The sequence below is a fragment of the Castor canadensis genome, chromosome 18 (genome assembly GCF_047511655.1).
Source record: "Castor canadensis chromosome 18, mCasCan1.hap1v2, whole genome shotgun sequence".
NCBI classification, from domain to species: domain Eukaryota; kingdom Metazoa; phylum Chordata; class Mammalia; order Rodentia; family Castoridae; genus Castor; species Castor canadensis.
Window position 1 is genome coordinate 4538921 of NC_133403.1, and position 20169 is coordinate 4559089.

Consider the following 20169-nt stretch of genomic DNA (forward strand, 5'->3'; position numbering starts at 1 on the left):
GCTTTTATTTGTGACTTGTCACTTCTCTGGTGTAGTTTTCAATATTCTTTCTTTGTTGTGTATATTTAGTATTTTAGCTATACTATGTTTGAGGGTGTTTCTTTTCTGATATTGCCTTTTTGGTGTTCTAAGACACACCTGAACTTGGGTGAGTATCTCCTGAGATTGGGGAAGTTTTCTGCTATTATTTTATTGAGTAAGTCATCTATGACTTTTGTTTGTATTTCTTTTCCTTTTTGTTTACCCATACTTTGCATGTTTGGTCTTTTGATTGTGCCTCAGAGGTCTTTCATGTTCCATTCATGTTTTCTTAGTATAAATCATATATCTCTATTTCATCCATTCAGCTTGTGGAGATATTTTATTTACAACACATTTTCCTATTTTTTCATTTTTCCTTGAGTCTTTGTGTTGATTGGATAAGATAATCACCCATACCCTTCTTTTCTATGGTACTCATACGGGAGATGGACCTTAGCAGTCGGCCTGGCCAGTGGTCACAGGTATTTCTCAGGTCCTTGTTCTTCTGCAAAGTGCTTCCTTTGTTCATTGTGACCCACAGGAGACTAGCCTGCCTGGTGCTTTCAGTGTCCTAAGACTGGTGAAATAAATCAGTCTCTTAAGGTGCATTTGGAATGTTGCGGTGTTACATTGGATGTATCGTTCTTTCTCTCCTCAGGAGGAAGCTGAGTGATAGAATTCATTCCCACTCATTCTGCATTAATTGTGAGTAAGGATCTGTGGCAAATGCCTGAACTCATATTCAGACTCCATGTGCTGAACCTGGGAAGATCTCTTCTAGAGATGGGTCCTTGAAAGGTAACCTCTCATTATCTGAAGTCTCAAGGTACTCAGGAGTGCAGAGCAGCATTTGAAGGCCATGCTGTAGGTTACAGTTAACAATACAAAGAGCTGTCAAGGAGTTTTCCAAAGTTGCTGTGCCACCTTACTCTTTATGCAGCAGTTTGTGTTCTAGTTGGTGCTCATTCTTGAAATGGTTATTTTTGCTGTAGTACTTAACATAGTTATTTAACAGGGTGTGGAGCGACATTTGAATTCTACTGAATGATAGAGATGGTTGTCATTTTTCATGTAGTATTTGACTGTCTTATATTTTTTGAGCGGTGTCTCTTTTTGCCCATTTTCAACATTGGTTTGTTGGTCTTTTTACTGTGAGGTTGCGGAAGTTCTTTATATTTTTGGGATTCAAGTTTTGTCAAATGAGTATGCTGCCAACTATTTTCTGCCATTTTGTGACTTGAAAGTCATTTCTATCAAGGAGACTTTTACTGGCAGTTCTCAGTTTTGAAGTAATGTAATTTACTGATGTTTCCTCTTATGATTAGTTTTTGTGTCCTCTCTGTGAAGGAATTGTCTACTCTAAACATATAAAGCTTCTTTTAAATATTTTTTTTCCAGAATCTTTGTGGATTTAGGTTTTGTATCTAGCTCTGTGATTCAAATCAAATTATCTTTGGCATTAACTGTGAGCAGGAGTCAATATTCATTATTTCTATATAGTAAGTCAGTGGTCCACTTAAAGAAAAATAGCCTCATGATCAATGTGCTAATAATTTTGATTAAATTCTTCAACTGTTTAATTTTTCATTGTTGTGCTAGGGGTATGTTGTGGCCTTGGCAGAAGTTCTGACAATGTATCAAATATGTCATATGTGATTCACCCCCTCCACCATTCTCCTTTATTCCCCTCCCCCTATTCCTGGAATACTTTCAAAAGGTATCATTTTTCTATTCACATACACGTGTACACAGTGTTTGACCATATTCACCCTCCTATACCCTTTCCCCATGTCCTCTCCTTACTGGTACCAATCCCCCAGTCAGGACCTGTTCTGCCCTCCTGTTCTCTGATTTTGTAAAACAAATGACATTTTTATTTGGTTAAGATAGGTATACAGGGAGTTTTCTTGTGACATTTTCGTGTATATGTGTACTCTAACCCAAGTTGGTTCTTCTCCTCTATTTTTCTCCTTTTTACCTTAGTTCCCCTTTCATGGTGATTTCAACAGGTTTATAAATTCTATATTAATTCTTGTATAGAAAGTACATATTCGATTTCTTAACTTCCTTCTTTTACCCTCCCTTTCCTGTTAGTGACCTCCCCTTAGTGTATATTTTTATTGGGCCTACCTTCTACATATAGCTTCTCTAGGATTGAGTTTGTTTACTTGTAAAAGAGGGTTTGGTACAGATTTCCATTAATGACAAGATCGAGACTTTTAAGTTCATCTACTATTGTGATATTTATGTTCCCCTTCTCCATTGGAGCATACAAAAGACAGAAACACAAATGCATTGCACATAGTTATAAATGCAGATGCATTAAGGAAGCTCTCACAATCAAATTGCTCTGAATCACGTGCATTGAGCAAGATGCCACTCTTATTTATGCAGACATATGATACTAATTAATTGGTTACAATATTTAAAGCCTACTGAGAGTCCAAGTCTACATGAGAAGCCAACTCTTGAGACAGAGAGATGTCAATCAAAGGGCATAAACTTCCAGATACATGTTGAATGTACATAATGATGACTACACTTAAACATACTTCTTGTGTATTTGAAGTTTGCTAAGTGAGTAGCTCTTAAGTGTTGTCATCACAAACACAGAAAAGATAATCATAAGTGATGGTAAATGGATTAATTAACTTGATCATGGTAATTATTTCAAAATGTGTACATATATCAACTATGTTTTATAACTTAAATATGTACAATTTTTATTTTTCATTTATATCTCAATAGAGATGGAAAATAATTTTGAGGAATTAACACAAAAGAATGATAAATAATAAATTTTATCCAATGAGATGTATTTTTGGTCATCCCCCTTTTGCAACACAATAAACTATAAAATGAAAGTCGATAAAGTTCTCCTTTTCCTAACCAATACTGTAGTGGCTCAGATAGAGTTCAGGCAAAGTAGGCATAGGCAAATACTGCCACAGCCAGAAGGACGATGGCATTGATGTTCATTACAGTCCTCCATAAAGGCTTCTCAGATGTATCTGTGAGTTTCTTCTTCAGAGCTTCTTCCTCTTCTTTGGTCAGCTTAGGTCCTGTCTTTTGCAAACCACAGAATATGTCGTAAGCCTTCCTGAAACATCCACGGGATTCTTCCAGCTGATCTGAAACAAAAAGGATGAACAAATCTTCAGAAAACATGAGAAATATAACTCCTTTTCAATTTTGTGCTGTTGACTATGAGGGATAAGAACAATTACTGAGAAGTGTCAGAAGAACAGATGAAAAATAAGATCAAATTTGGTTATATAAAAAAGAGTTTTGCATGGTTAAAACACAATCAACAAAGTACAAGCTTGTGGAAAACTGGAGGAAACATTGACATATTATTTTATGAAGCATTTAATATCCTTAGTAAATAATAGGTTTCTAAGGGTAGAGAAAAGAAAACCATCAACAACCCCTCATAAATATACTAAAGAGATGAAGAAGGAGTTAAAAGAAAAAGACAGGTATTTCTTAAGATCACTCAGAAAGGAGAAGTTTAAATTAAAATTGCAGTGAAATACCAGTTGTCTTCTATCAATGGGAAAATTTGAGGCTTTCACTTTATGTTGATAATGATCTGTGTGGAAATAGGAACTGTCACACATTATTGATAGGAAAGCATGATTTAGCTCCTATGGAAGAAAATTTGAGAATACAACAAAAGTGCATAGGCACTAACTCTTCAACCCAGGAAACTTCTTGAAATATCTCAATGGTATATTGATACACAGATAAATAGCAGTATGTAAAAAGCTATTTGTTGCACCATTGGAAAATTTAAAGCATACTTCTACAGTCAAATGCCTATGAAAAATTGTAATCACAGTAAGATGATATTTAGCAATGAATGATAATAAAATTATAGGAAATAAATATGTGAAATAAACACAGGCTTTCCTTTAAAGGAAAAGCATAAGACCTTTGCTTTTAAAAGAAGCTGAACTTAAGAGACTGAAAATTTACAAAATAATACCCAACCTAAATTAGAAACTTTGTCCAATAGGATAAACAACATAAATAGAAGGATATACAAATGAGAACAAAAGTACTGAGATCAAAAAGAAGGATAATGACAGAGAGAAAGAAAGCTAAAAGTTAGTTCTCTGATAAGATCACAATAGTCTAGTCTTCAGTCAGAAAAAGGAGAAATCAAGAGGGCTGGTAGAGCGGCTCAAGCAGTAGAGTGCCTGCCTAGCAAATGTGAGGCCCTGAGTTCAAACCCCAGTGCTGACCAAAAGAAAACAAAACAAAAAATAGTGTGTGAAGAAAATGAAATCAGATAAAAAGCACATTAGAGATATAATGGAGACATAAGTATAGAGGTAGAAGAAAAGAAAAGATAACAGAATAATTTTATGCCAAAATATTTAAAATGTGCACTGAATGAACAGAATTCTAGAAATATAGAACTTTTTACAAGTGGTTCATTCATCTGTGGGCACTCTTAATACCTCTATTGCCATTATATAAGTTTGATCAGTATTTAAGAAGTTTCTCTCTCATTGTCTCTCTTGATCTCTGTCTCTCTATGACCCCCATGTTCCCTCTCTGTCTCTCTGTCAGTCTGTCCATCTGTCTATCTTTCTCTCTCTCTGTCTCTCACATACACATTCATAATATGCCTGAATATTACTGGCAAAACACTAAAATTGCAGCAGAAATATTTCAATATTGTTGAAATATTTCCATAAAATGAAAATATGTACTAGTGATACTTGCTGATTTATTCTTTGAGAATAAATCCCTGATTTTAACACCAAAACAAAGTACAATAAAAGAAAATCATAGGCTAGTCTTATCCAGCAGCTCTGATATGAACAACCCAAGAAGTAGAAGACATTGACTCTTGACCTTTGCCTAAATTTGGAGGAACTAACCAAAGTTCAAAACAATGTATTTAGAGATGCTAAAGCTTGTCACAGGTTCTAAAAGTGTTAGGTAATAAAAGCTATAGAGATGGATCCTAGGGATATTTTTATGAGGAAGTATGATTGAACATACCTAGGTTTTAAGAGTGGATATCTTTCTTTATCTTGGACAGGAAGTACAAATATTCTAGGGAGATTTTTGTTTTGTGGAGAAAAATGGAGAAACCTGCTTACCTGGAATGTGATGTATGGGAGAGAATAGTGAGAAATAAGATTGTAGAGGAGGTGGGATTAGATGCTTCAGCATAATCAATCAAGATTGATTTGTGGAGCTCAGTACATGACTAGGAGCACAAGAGTTTGTAACTGATTGCCATTTGCCATTTCAGCAGGTGGCACACAGTTTTATGGACTGGTGAACAGATGGACAGGCAGATGAATAAGTGGATTTAATGTGTAGTAAACCATTGTCTTGGTTGTTGAAAGTATAAAATTTTAATGTTTCAGCTTGACACACGTATAACAGCTTTTTCAGAAGATGTTTTTAGTGGCATAAAAACATCACCATTAAACCAAGCCATGCCTTCGTATACATGTATGAAAATACAAAAATGAAAACTGTTGTAAGTGTTCTTAGGAGGGATGAAGGAAAAATGATGGAGGGAGGGGTTAAATCTAAGTAAGATACATTGTAAGCACATATGTAAATATCATAATAAAACCCTCCCGCACAATTAATATGTACTAACAAAGTAACTAAACTAAGCCAGACATTACCATCTTCAGCATCATCACCAACTTCTTCTTGCCCTTTGTCTTCTTCATCTAAGTCGATTCGTTCTTCTGTACTGTTTCGAAGAGCCCAGCACAGACGATAAAGCTAACCAGAGATTAGACACATAAGTTCATTAGTGATGGGCAAGTGGTTGCAATGATCCAATGGGATCTTTGTTTAGTGTATGGATAAATATCATCTCTAAGTATTCACGCTGAATATCCGGAGTTGAGTGGAAGAACACAACAAAATATATCATAGTTTCCAAAGAAAATATGTAAATATTAAACTTTTATATTGAAATAGAAATAACAATAATTTGTTAATTTTTTTTAGAAAAGAAATGGTCTAAGGTACTATTAGGCTATTTAATTAGTCTATATTTCAACAAACGTTGTGGTTTTAACTTTCAAAGCAGACTGCTAAATATCAACAATTATTTTATAGACAGACATTAAAAATGTGAATCTCACCTGGAAGAGGAATCATGAGATATTTAGTGTATGCTTAGTGTACATGCACTGGAGAGTACAGGTCATAAGAAAGTCTCCAACCAAAATATGCAACCATTTTGAGTTACTTCTGTTTTTCATCCTTTTACTAGTCATTAAAAACTTTAAGTTATACTCTTGGAACTCCTACTTCTGGATTTGTGATTCCAGAAAAGTCAAAGATTTGTCTTACCTGTACAATACCCTAGATTCTCTCATTTTCTTATCATCTAACTGTTAATAGCTAAATTATGATTATTTTCATTTGGTCTAGTGTTGAGTTTCATAACTTAAAATGTTTTGTTAAATTCTAGCTCTGGATCCATCATATTTAAATAGCATCTATTCTTGTGTTCCAATCACAATTAAAGCACTGGCAAACTTCCATAAAATGCACTGTTATTTTAAAAAAATTATTTATTTATTCATTCATTTATTTATTTAGCTATCTTTTTGGCAGTAGTGGGGTTTGAACTCTGGGCTTTGTGTGTGTTAGGCAGGTGCTATACTACTTGAGCAATGCCTCCAGTCATTTTTACTTTGGTTAGTTTTGAGACAGGGTACTTATTTTTGCCTGTGTCAGCCTGGAGTATGATCTGTTTATGTATACTTGCTGACATAGCTGGGATGACAGGTGTGCACCATCATGTCTAATTTTTCCTCTTGAAATGGATCTTGCAAATGTTTTTACTGGGCTGGCCTGGAACCACAAAATCCTTCTGATCTCTGTCTCTTGAGTGGCTACAATTATAGGCATGAGCTACTGGCATCCAGCACAAATTATACTATTATTTTAAACTAAGTTTGATAGAATTTAATTGTTTTATGTAATAGAAGTAAGATTTCCATTCTTAGGCTGTATGTTGATTGAAAAATTTAGCATATATGATACTGTTTTTTGCCACATATCCAAATCAGGTGATCAGACAGAATGGATAAATGCTAACATTGAGTCCTTATAAGGGAATTATTCTAAATATCAATAGGCTTATAAATTTACAATCCATCATATTTTCAAAGCCATGCATTAATTAATTTATCCCGTCTTCTTGTACCAATGTACTAGAATTTGTAATTGGCTTTCTAACTTTGATATACAAACTATATGCTTTTACCTTGTCGGTAAGATTTCTCATCAAAGCTTCATAAGTTCTTATTTGTAGCATTTCTCATATTAAATCAACTTCCTTTGCCCAAACTATTTTCACTGGATTCCTTGAATTCTTGTCTTAATGTGCCTTAGTTTCATTATTCTTGCCCCCATCTGTCATCCTGGGGTATCTCATTGCTACTCTGCAAGTTGAGGTCCACAGTAGTTATTATTACTGTCTATGAAGTAATGGTTGATATTACAGTCTGATTTGAAAGTTAATAAGCATATTGAAATATAAATAAATTAAATGGTCTCAGTGGCCCTTGAGACAACTTCTTTTTAAAAATTAACAGTAATTTAATCTTATTTCTGTTGTCATATGAGTGTAAAACATATGCATATTTTCTTTGGAAACTATGTTACATATTTTAGTGTTCTTCAGTTCAACTTCCAATATTGAATGTAAGTGTTCAATGATAAAGTCTGATGACATGTGTTTGGTAAAGTGATTTCAGTCACTTTCAACTTTAGGTTCTCTACCTCCACAGAATGTACTGGTTGTACCTCAATGAAATATGCAAATAGGTATTGCTTCAAAGATAGTGTGGATAATAGCAAAATATATAAAAACTATACATCTTAGTAATAAAGTCAAATTATATTAATATACAATAGTATTTACATTTTGAATATTTTCTGGGCTCCCAAATGGTGTAACAATCTAGAGATATTACTGTCAAAAATTGAAGATAAGAGGAAGAGATTCAAGATGGTGACTAGAGGGATGAAGTAGACAGTGTGATCTCCATAAATAAAAAATCTTGCTGAGATGCTGGAGCCACACTTGGCAGAAAAAAACCACCAAGAATAAGCAAAACACTGACACCCTGAACCCCCAGGCTGTACAAAGCTTCTCCATGCCATGTTACACTGAGAAATCAGAAGGGCTCCTATGCTGCCAGATGCCAGCTCCAAACCTGCTTGGGAGATGCAGATCAATAGGTAAGCAAATAAATGACCTGTGGTACTCCCACAGCCACCCCTGGGATAAACCAGCACAGCCCCAAGACAGACTGACTCCCTGTCCTGCAAAAAAATAAGTCAAAAAACTGAATAATAAACAAGGAACTGAAAAGAACATGCAGCAGAGAGGATAGGGTACTTTGAGTGCACCAGAGAAGGGGGTAGGGCAAGGAGCTTCTCTCCATGTGAACATTCAGTAAACAAAGCCTGCAAAGGTAGACGACTGACAGTAGGCAGCAGATGAGCTGCTGCCTGAAATAGGGCAGATAGCGGTTTACAAAGCTGTCTCTTGACCCAACCATCTTGAGAGACTACAACAGAGCTACTGCTTAAATACCAATACAGGACTGGATGCTGAAGGAGCAACACCAGAATTACTAAGACTGAAATGTCATTGTTCCTGAAACTCAGAATTTTTTTCCTTTTTATTTTTTGTCTTTCTCTCTAAGTGCTTGTCTTGCTCACTGTTGGTTAGCACACCATCTCTTCCTATTGATTTCTTTGGTTCTCTATTGTTTTTTTTTCTTTCTTTTCTTTATTTTTCTTCTTTCTTGGTTTTATTACCTAAAGGTAATTAATAGTTTACAGCAGTAAACTATTGTTAGTTAGCTAATACTAAATTACACGCAGACCAGGGACAGAAACAGCACCAAGTGGAGTGATGGGAAGATGAAAACGGGATGGAAACTTTTCTGCCCTTCAAAATAAATTAGTACAGGATTCAGAGGGAAACGAAGAAAAAGGATACCCAGTTCCAGACCCCAACAAAACAAAGATAAACTATCCAAGGAACCCAATAAAGCCCACAAGAACACCCTGAAAGAAGAAATCCTGCAAGAAATCACTGAGAATTTCATGCAGATGTTACTAGACAAGGTCAAAAAATGTACAGGAGGCACTCAAAATTCCAAGACAACAAAAATAAAGAATATGAGAAGACACAAAAACAAATAAGTGAACTCATAGGTGCCCTAAATAAATACCAAAGTGAAAAAGAGAGCACCATAAATAGAGAAATAAATGAATTAAGGACAGAAATTGATAATATTAAAGAGGAAGTGACCCATGATATGGAAAACCTCAGAAAAAAATGAAACAGAAATACAAAACACAATGGAAGGCCACTTCAGCATATCAGAACAAGCAGAAGACAGAATCTCAGAACTTGAAGAAGAAATGGTAATTAAAGGAAAAACTGAAGAACTATTAGTCAGACAACTCAAGGTCTGTGAAAGGAATATGCAAGAACTCACCAACTCCATCAAAAGACCAGACCTGAGAATCATGGGCATTGAAGAAGGAGAAGAGGTGCAAGCAAAAGGAATTTGTAATATACTCAACAAAATAATAACAGAAAATTTCCTAAGTCTAGAGAAAACTATGCCCATTCAGGTGCAGGAAGCCTCCAGGATACCAAACAGACTTGATCAAAATAGTACTACCCCTGCCATATTATCATTAAAACAACAAGTTCAGAGACTAGAGAAAGAATATTGAAGGCTGTAAGAGAGAAAAAACAAACAACACACAAAGATAAACTCATCAAAATCACAGCAGATTTTTCAACGGAAACCTTAAAAGCAAGAAGAGCACGGAGTGAGGTATTCCGGGCACTGAATGAAAATAACTTCAAAATTAGGAGACTGTATCCAGCAAAACTTTCATTCAAAATAGATGGAGCAATAAAAGTCTTCTATGATAAGCAGAAACTAAAACAATATATGACAACCAAGCCACCACTACAAAAGATTCTCCAAGGAATTCTGCACACAGAAAATTAAAGCAAACAAAACCATAAAAGGGCAGGCAGTACCAAAACGTAGGAGAAGAAAAGACAAGAAAGTAGAGAGTAACATTGATTCAGCTGTAAAAATCAAACCCTTAAGCAACAAGGACAACTAGATGACAGGAATCACCACATAAATATCAATAGTGATGTTTAACATTAATGGACTTAATTACCCCATCAAAAGACTCTGATTGGCAAACTGGATTAAAAGGGAAGATCAAACAATCTGCTGCCTACAGGAGACCCACCTCATTGACAGAAACAAACACTGCCTGAGAGTGAAAGGCTGAAAGAAAATTTACCAAGCAAATGGCTCCTGAAAACAGGCAGAAGTAGCAATACTTATCTTGGGCAAAGTAGACTTCAAACTTACATTGATAAAATGTGAGAAAGAAGGAATTCCATACTAATAAAAGGGAAAATACACCAAAAGGAAATAACAATTATCACCCTATATGTACCCAATGTCAACTTACCCTATTTCATCAACATATACTTGAAGGACCTAAAAACATATATAAACTCCAACACAGTGGTAGTGGGAGACCTTAATACCACTCTATCACCAACAGATAGGTCATCCAAACAAAAAATCAATAAAGAAATCCTAGAACTAAACCACACCAAGATCAAAAGGACTAGCTGATGTCTTCTACAGAATCTTTCATCTAACTTCTGCACAATATACATTCTTCTCAGCAGCTCATGGAACCTTCTCCAAAATTGTGCATATATTAGGGCACAAAGCAAGCCTCACCAAATATAAGAAAATAGAAATAATCTCATACATTCTATCTGACCACAATGCATTAAAACTAGAAATCAACAACAAAAACAGCAGTAAAAACATGCAAACAATTGGAAGCTGAACAACACATTGCTCAATGATCAATGGGTCACTGATGAAATAAAAGATTAATTTGAAAGATTCCTGGAAGTAATGAAGATGAAAACATGACCTACCGGAACCTATGGGACACAGAAAATCAGTCCTGAGAGGAAAGTTTATAGCCTTAGGTGCATATATTAAAAGGTCAGAATGATCTCGAATCAATGACCTAATGCTCCATCTCAGACTCCTAGAAAAACAAGAACAAGCAAATCTCAAAACACAGAAGGAGAGAAATAATAAAAATAAGAGTTGAAATCAATGAAATAGAAACAAGCAAACAAAAAGCCATACAAAGAATCAATGAAAAAAAAGTTGGTTCTTTGAAAAAATAAACAAGATTGACAGCCCCCTGGCAAACCTGATTAAAATGAGGAGAGAAAAAAACCCAAATCAACAAAATCAGAAATGCAAAAGGGGAGACAACCACAAACACCACAGAAATCAAGGAAACCATCAGAGACTACTTTGAAAACCTATATTCTAATAAATTTGAAAATCTTGAAGAAATGGGCAGATTTCTAGATACTTATGACCATCCAAAATTGAACCAAGAGGACATTAATCACCTGAATAGATCTATAACACAAAATGAAATTGAAGCAGCAATAAAGGGTCTCCCCCACTGCCAAAAAAAGCCCCAGGATCTGATGGATTCTCTGCTGAATTCTATCAGACCTTTAAAGAAGAACTAATACCAACCCTCTTTAAACTGCTCCACAAAATAGAAAAGGAAGGCAAACTACCTAGCTCATTTTATAAAGCCAGTATGACACTCATCCCAAAACCAGACAAAGACACCTCCAAAAAAGGAGAACTATAGGCCAATTTCCTTAATGAACATTGATGAAAAAGTCCTCAATAAGATAATGGCAAATCAAATCCAACAACACATCAGAAAGATCATTCAATATGACCTAGTCGGCTTCATCCCTGGGATGCAGGGGTGGTTCAACATACACAAATCTATAAATGTAATACAGCACATTAATAGAAGCAAAGACAAAAACCACTTGATCATCTCAATAGATGCAGAAAAAACCTTCAACAAGATCCAACACCACTTCATGATAAAAACTCTAAGAAAACTAGAAATAGAAGGAAAGTACCTCAACATTGTAAAGGCTATATATGACAAACCTACACCCAACATCATACTTAATGGTGAAAAACTGAAACAATTTCCCCTAAAATCAGGAACAAGACAAGGGTGCCCACTATCCCCACTCCTATTCAACATAGTCCTGGAATTTCGAGCCAGACCAATTAGGCAAGAAGAAGAAATAAAAGGCATATAAATCGGTAAAGAAACTGTCAAAATATCCCTGTTTGCAGATGATATAATCCTGTACCTTAAAGACCCAAACAGCTCTACCCCAAAACTCCTAGACACCATCAACAGCTACAGCAAGGTGACAGGATACAAAATCAATTTACAAAAATCATTAGCTTTTTGATTCACCAGTAACGAACAAACTGAGAAAGAATATATGGAAACAATGCCATTTACAATAGCCTAAAAAAATACCTAGGAGTAAAGTTAACAAAGGATGTGAATATCCTCTGCAAGCAGAACTACAAACTCCTGAAGAAAGAGACCTAGGAAGACTACAGAAGGTGGAGAGATCTCCTATGCTCATGGATTGGTAGAATCAGTATAATAAAAATGGCTATACTACAGAAAGCAATCTACATGTTTAATGCAATTCTCATCAAAACTACAATGACATTCATCATGGAGATTGAAAAATCTACCCTGAAATTCATTTGGAAACCCAAGAGACCGCGAACAGCCAAGGCATTACTGGACAAAAAGATCAATGCCGGAGGGATCACAATACCCAACTTCAAACTATATTACAAAGCAATAGCAATAAAAACAGCATGGTACTGGCACAAAACAGACATGAAGACCAGTGGAACAGAATAGAGGACCCAGATATGAACCCACACAACTATGCCCACCTTATTTTTGACAAACACGCTAAAATATACAATGGAGAAAAGACAGCCTCTTCAACAAATGTTGTTGGGAAAAGTGGTTAGCCATCGCAAAAAACTGAAATTAGATCCATGTTTATCACCCTGTGCTAGTACCAACTCAAAATGGATCAAGAACCTAAATATCAGACCTGAAACTCTGAAGTTACTACAGGAAAGAGCAGGAAACACTTTGGAAGTAATAAGTATAGGCAAGGACTTCCTCAATAGAACCCCAGTAACTCAGCAAGTAAGAGAAAGTATGGATAAATGGGACTTCATAAAACTAAAAAGCTTCTGCACAACAAAAGAAATGGTCTATAACCTAAAGAGACCACCCACAGAGTGGGAGAAAATATTTGCCTGCTATACATCAGACAAAGGACTGATAACCAGAATATATAGGGAACTCAAAAAACTAAACTCTCCCAAAATCAATGAACCAATAAGGAAATGGGCAACTGAACTAAACAGAACTTTCTTTCTCAAAAGAAGAAATTCAAAGGGCAAAAAAGCACATGAAAAAATGCTCACCATCTCTAACCATAAAGGAACTGTAAATCAAAACCAAGCTAAGATTCTACCTCACCCCTGTTAGAATAGCCATCATTAAAAACACCACTAATAAAAGGTGTTGGTGAGAATGTGTGGAAAAAGGAACCCTTGTACACTGCTGGTGGGAATGCAAGCTGGTGCATTCTGGAACAAAATTTGGAGGCTTCCTAAAAATCTAAACATAGATCTGCCATATGATCCAGCAATCCCACTCCTGGGGATATACCCAAAGGGATTTGACACAGGTTACTCCAGAGGCACCTGCACACCCATGTTTATTGCAGCGAATGGATTAAGAAAATATGGTATTTATGCACAATGGAATTTTACTCAGCCATGAAGAAGATTGAAATGCTATCATTCACAAGTAAATGGATGGAACTGGAGATCATCATCCTGAGCCAGCTTAGCCAGGCTCAGAAGACCAAATATCACATGTTCTTCCTCATATGCAGACTTTACATCTAGGACAAGTACAGCAATGTGGTTGGACTTGGGTCACATGGTGAGGGGAGAACACATACAGGAGGTATGGGGATAGGTAAGAAACCCAAAACATGATAGTATTTGATGACCCCATTGCAGAGGAGCTAATACAGAAATATTCAAGCGACAGAGGTCAATATGAGAAAGGGCTCAGGAATTAGAGAAAAGGTCAGTTAGAGATGAATCAACTTGGGATGTAACATTTGTACATAGAAGCAATGTTAGGAATCTCTCTGTATAGCTCTCCTTATCTCAACTAGCAAAAACGCTTTCTCTTTCTTATTATTGCTTATACTTTCTCTTCAACAAAATTAGAGATATTGGCAGAACAGGTTCTGCTTGGAAGTGAGGGGGGTTGTGGGGAGAGGGAGCGTGCAGGAGGTAAGGGGGAGAAGTGGCCCAAACAATGTACACACATGTGAATAAATGAATTAAAAAAATTGCAGAGAAGAATGCTGCAGGATTTTTTCTATGCTCAGACAAACATGAGCTCATGTGTTCCAGTCCAAATATGATTTTATAGGTCATTATAATACTTTGATGTGTTTTTACCACTTAATTAAATCATGAACATTTAAAAAGAATAACAGAGCTCCATTATCATGTACTCATTCACATTTGGATTCGTCTTTTTTTCATTAGAAAGCTTTTGCAGAGAAAATGACTTATACAAATATTTTTCTATATGTACACATATTTCTACATAAGAGACTACAAGTGGAATTGTTGATCTGTAGAGTTGAAAATTTAAAATTTGAAAATTCTGCCCATTTGCTCTCCAACAAATCACAAAATTTATACACCAAACCCAAAAATTCTGTACTGTGTGCATTTTCTTACTTTCAAACCAAAACTGCCCATTTTTCATATTAAATATTTTTGCCAATTTAAAAGGTAAAATGAATGCCATTCTGTATTTTTCCTTTCCTTGTTCTTGTTACCATGTACACTTTAAAATTCTCTGTGCCATGTTGTATATGAAACTTGACTTTCCCCCAACAGGCCAAGGCAAGATACGAGCTCTATTCTGCAGTGCTTCATTGTCTCTCAGGCACCACTAAGTACTTTTTTCCCGACTTCCCTATCACAAGGCTGTAGGTTTATCTCACACCTGCATCACGAAATTCTTTGAGACTCTTGCCCATTTCCCAATCCTGTACTTTCCTCATAGGCACTTTGACATGCTGGGTGCAAAATTGTTGAGTAGATGTCTGGGCGGAAATCTCTTAGGAAGCTTGTTGCTTTAGTGATGGAATGATTTCACTGATCTTAGACTCATATACTAGTTGCAGCTTTATAAAGAAAATAACTCTTATTTTAATATGAGCTTATAGACATTACATGTCACTCACATGCACATCAGGAATTGGTTTTGTTAGGAAGGAAATCCCCAGGATGACCACAGCTGTCACACAAAAAAGAATGATGCCAAAGTACATATAGTGCACTCCACAGATAATCTGTGGACAACTACTGGGAGCCAGGCAACTTCCTGTTCCATATGCAAACTCTGTGATCAGACGAATCAGGCCTATCACAAGACCAACCATTAGACCCCAGAATACTCCCTGCAAAAGAAACATGAACAAAATCAATGTTTAGAAAAGATTATGGGATTATTCAGGTAAGACATAAATACCACCCTACCTGTTGTAACTGACAAATGACTAACCATGGGCTAAAGCTTTTTTTTTAAATTATGAGTTTTTGTTAGGATATATTGATAATACAAGGGGGGAGTCATAATGACAATTCCAATTAGGGTTATATTGTACATTAGTTACGTTGTCCCCATCATCTCTCCCCCTTCACCTCCTCCCCACCCCACTTAAAGCAATTGCAAGAGGTCTCTTTGTTCCATTTCATACAAATATATGAAGTCCATCAACCATACACCCTTACCTTAATTTCCTTCATTCCCCCTCTCCCCTCCCACAACTACCCCACCCACTGCACCTATTTTACAGTCCTGTTTTTCATTATTAATATTTAAATTGATGTTCAAAAGGTGTCTCAGTGTATACCCACTGTGAGTATACTTTACTTTGATCCGTTCAACCCCTTCCATTACTCTCCCTTACCTCTTTACCTCCCACCCTTCATTTGTCAACATTTTTCAATGCACATACATATATCCTCTACCTTTACAGATGTTATGTTCTATGGTATTACTGATGTTCTGTCATTCTCTTTTCCTTTCCCTCTTCCCCCAAGTTCTATACAGTAGTTCCACTGTTACTAACTTGTTCTTCAGAGGAGTTTGTATGTGATTATGTTTGTTTTTGTGTATATGTTTATTGTTTGGATCTGTCTTCCGTGTATGGAAGAAAACATGCAACCTTTGTGTTTCTGAGCTTGACTTCACTTAACATGATGACCTCCAATTGCATCCAATTACCGAGCTAAAGCTTTTCAAAGTAGAGGAGGTTGCAAATTTGTATGTTTATTAGCTGGATGTGAAATCCCATTACAAATTTTTGGGTATTTTATTTGGCAGTAAGAATTATATATATTTAAGGGTAAAGTGGGTTTATATTATGATGTACATATTGTAGAATGATTACATTAAATTATTTTACAAACAATCTCAAGGATTGATTTTCCAACTCCAGAACACTATTGTTTACTCTGAGTAAAGCTGAAGTTTTTGTTGAATTTTTTTCTATTCAGCTTTTAGAAATTGTGATTTATGTTGTTGGATAAAGAGAACTATAACATACATTACACAATTTTCATGGCTAATAATAAGTAGTTCTGAGAGTTCTATAAAGCTCTTGAAAACAGCGCATTATTTCTCTGAGAACTTGCTGCTGGTTAGAAATATGTGCCTCTCTTCTCCTGCCTCAGATGCTACATTTTATGGACATAGTGTTGCATGGAAAGTAGAAATAGCAGCTTTGGATGGAGAAAGACTAAGTCTGAATCCCAGTACCTCACTTAGTAAGATGTGATAAGCACATTGATATTAACCTCTCTGTACTTGTTTTCCATCTAAAAATTATGGCAATAAGATTAATACCTAGGGATAATTAAGAGAATGATGTGGGCATAAATGGTACACAAGAATCAAACATTTATTTGATATTAGCAATATTAACATATTTGAACCATTACTAGTATGGGAGATTTTCTTCTAGCATTTTACATATTTCAACTAATTCAATCCTCCCAGAAATCTTGTAAGGCAAGAGTTACCATTTTTATATTATAGAGTCACATGCTTTGTGTGAGGTCATAATTTGGCATAGCCATGATTGGACTCTGGAACTCTGCCTTCCAAATGAATTTCCTTCAACATGAGTGTACATAATAATTTTTAAGAAACATAAAGGCTTTCTTATTAGTGTGCACTATGTATTCACATACTTGTTTGTGAGGATCAGAAACTGTGGCTTACCACAACTGAACGTGAAATGGGCTTTGAGTTTTATAAATAAGGTAGAAAGAATGCTCTTTTTTGAGGGTTTGGGATTTGAATTTACAGCCTCATGGTTGCTACACAGACACTCTACCACTTGGACTATGATCTTCCTACTTACTTCTCCTGCACATTTGGGATTATAGCTTGCACTGCCGTGCCCAGATTTTTGTTGAGATGGGGTCTTGCTAACTGTTTGTTTGGGCTGGCTTTGAACTGTGATCTTCTTGATTCTTGGCTCCTGAGTCACTGATATTACAGGTGTGTGTCACCATGCCTGTCCCTAAGAACATTTTTATTTTTGAGATGTTATCTCAGGCTGGTCTTGAACTCCTAGGCTGTAGTTATCTTCCTGCCAAGGCTCCTAAATAGCTGAGACTATAGGCATGCCCACTATGCCTGGGAGACAGAATGTACTTTTCTCTCTAAGCAGAAGATTGTTCTTTTCGCTCTGGCATAAAAAAGATTTTTCCATTTTCACTTACTGGTTCATTGACTCTTTTGCAGAAGATAGCAAGGAAGAAGGCTGTTGCAATTGGAGCCCCAAAGTAGCTAGAAACTGATGCCATGTAATGGAATAATTGTCCATTTTGAAATTCCTGGATTAATGGGACCCACAGAATGCTGACACCAAATAGTAGAGTGACAAATACCCTGTTGAGAAAGAGTAGTGATTTAAATGTAAAAAGAATTTTAGACACCTCCACTGTGCTTTCTTGAATTCATTCTTTGGTCTCCCATTAGTGCTCCAAGCAAAATCAAGTTACTTGACCTCATGAACCCACAGTCCATCTAATGATTATCACTTAGGAAAATGTTAAGGAAGAAATTTCTTCTTTATAATCAGTCATAATGTACGTATCTGTGAGAATAAATGTCTGCCATAATACCAACTCAAATCTTATCAATTGATTAATATCTCTCTGATGCAATGTGTATATATCAATGAGAAATAAACACCACACTACGTTTGTGAGTCAGTAATTATTTGTGTGATAAATAAAACAGGCTTCCATTTTTGTCTTTTTTTTCTAGCTTGAAAGAAGTGACGTTAGTTTGCATAGATTAGAATCAAAATATCCTAATGCAAGACAGTGGATTGCTGGCAGGCACCACCTCCCGGGGTCTCCACAAATCTGAAAGAAAACCTCAGGTTTGTGAGTGCAAGGATAGGAGAGCCAGATAATTCACTTAAATGCAGGGCAGTACAAGGACAAACTGTAGTAGAGTTCCCAACTTGTAACTAAGCCTCTTAAAGTGCAAGTTGGATGTGGGTGCCTTGGTGCAGACCCAGATCTCCATTCCATGTCCCTGCCTAAGTTTTGTTGTTTTTTTCTGTCTATTTTTTCTTCCTGCAAGAGCAACTCATAAGGTCTACACTGCATGAGAAAAAAAATGGAACAGAAGCTAAGAGCATATCAGGACGCCTTTTGCAAGCCCCTGGTCATTAACCACCTAATCATCTTCATCCCCACTGAGATCAGATACAGAAACCAGCAAACCCATCAGGAGAGCTAAGTCTTTCAATTGTGAGGGCTAATGCACAGGCCAGCTCAGAGCATGAGAACAAATCCATCCGACTCCTAGAAATCTTGTGGGTAACAGGGCTGAATCTGACCTTAGAGAAAACCTTTGATTAAGTGGACTACTTGAAAGATCCTGGACCTGCCTGGTGGGGGTGGGATGAAGGCACTCAGTCCAGCTCTGTCCAAAGGGGGAGAAGAAAGTGAGCAGGTTACCACATAGGCTAGCTCAGCTTGTAGTGACAAATTCACCCCACTTCCAAAAATCTGGTAGCTAAGTGACCAGAAACTGACCTCCCAAAAAAAACTTTGCTCAGTGGACTTATGGAAGTCTACTAGACCACCCTGGCATGGATGGGCTGAAGCCACTCAGCCCAGCATCTCTATCCAAAGGAGGGGCAGAAAGCCAGAAGGCTATTCAAAGGTCAGTTTAGTGCACAGCAGAAAATTCATCTGATCCCAAAAATCTGGGGTCTAAGAGAACTGATGTGAGTGCCCCCCCTCAAGAAAACTGTTGGATAAATGGACTCACTGAGGGCTCCCAGACTGGTTGACTAGGAATGGGAGTAAGCCACTCAGCCCTGCAGCCTCAGTTAGAGGTAAGTGTCTGCATCTCTATCCCAGAACAAGGAGGGTGCTGCCAGGTGAGCTAACCAGGTGGTAGGTTAAGTGTTCAAATTAGCTAGAGCACTTAGCCTACCATCCAACCCAGCAGTGCTGCATATACTCAAGTGACAGGAGATACTTGCCCCTCACTCTCCAAAAGACACACTATACTGGAGGCCTAGGTTGGAAAAAAACCCATTATGGAGAAGCCAGAGAAGCCACTAAAGTCACTGAATATGGAAAAGCACAGGATCTGAAAGTGGCAAAGTGCTTTCTAACCCACTATCAATTCTCAGAGAACCTACAACTGCTCCACAATGACAACCTAATACATCCAGAACTGTCCTACCTCACTCTAGCAATTGACCTAATGAGAGGTTCCCCATCCCAGGTTAACGTTTAGCAACCCAGTGCCCAGCAGGAACACGTGTGAACACAACAAAAGTGCAGATAAAAACCTGAGGATGAGAGATTCCAGTGAAGCATCAGTGTTGTAACAGAGCACAGAAAATATCTACTCTTCTCCTCAATAAGGAAGAACTATTGAATTACTTTGTCTAATCCTCGTACATTGCCAATATTTTCTCCTCACTTTTTCATTTCCTTTCTTTTTCAGATTTTTTCTTCACTTTTCCTA

General features: G+C 36.6%; 1 protein-coding gene across 1 annotated transcript in view; it reads right to left on the bottom strand.

Annotated features, from left to right (window-relative positions):
- Window positions 1-2279: 2279 nt before the first annotated feature.
- LOC109675102 (solute carrier family 5 member 4-like) overlaps window positions 2280-20169 on the bottom strand; it is a 69729-nt gene continuing 51839 nt past the window's right edge. Inside the window, exons 12-15 of the mRNA XM_074060813.1 lie at window positions 17889-18057; window positions 15338-15553; window positions 5682-5784; window positions 2280-3152 (exon numbers count right to left, since the gene is read on the bottom strand). Of these exons, the coding sequence (XP_073916914.1) occupies window positions 2938-3152; window positions 5682-5784; window positions 15338-15553; window positions 17889-18057 (703 nt within the window). The 3' untranslated portion in view covers window positions 2280-2937. The remainder of the gene's footprint in view (window positions 3153-5681; window positions 5785-15337; window positions 15554-17888; window positions 18058-20169) is intronic.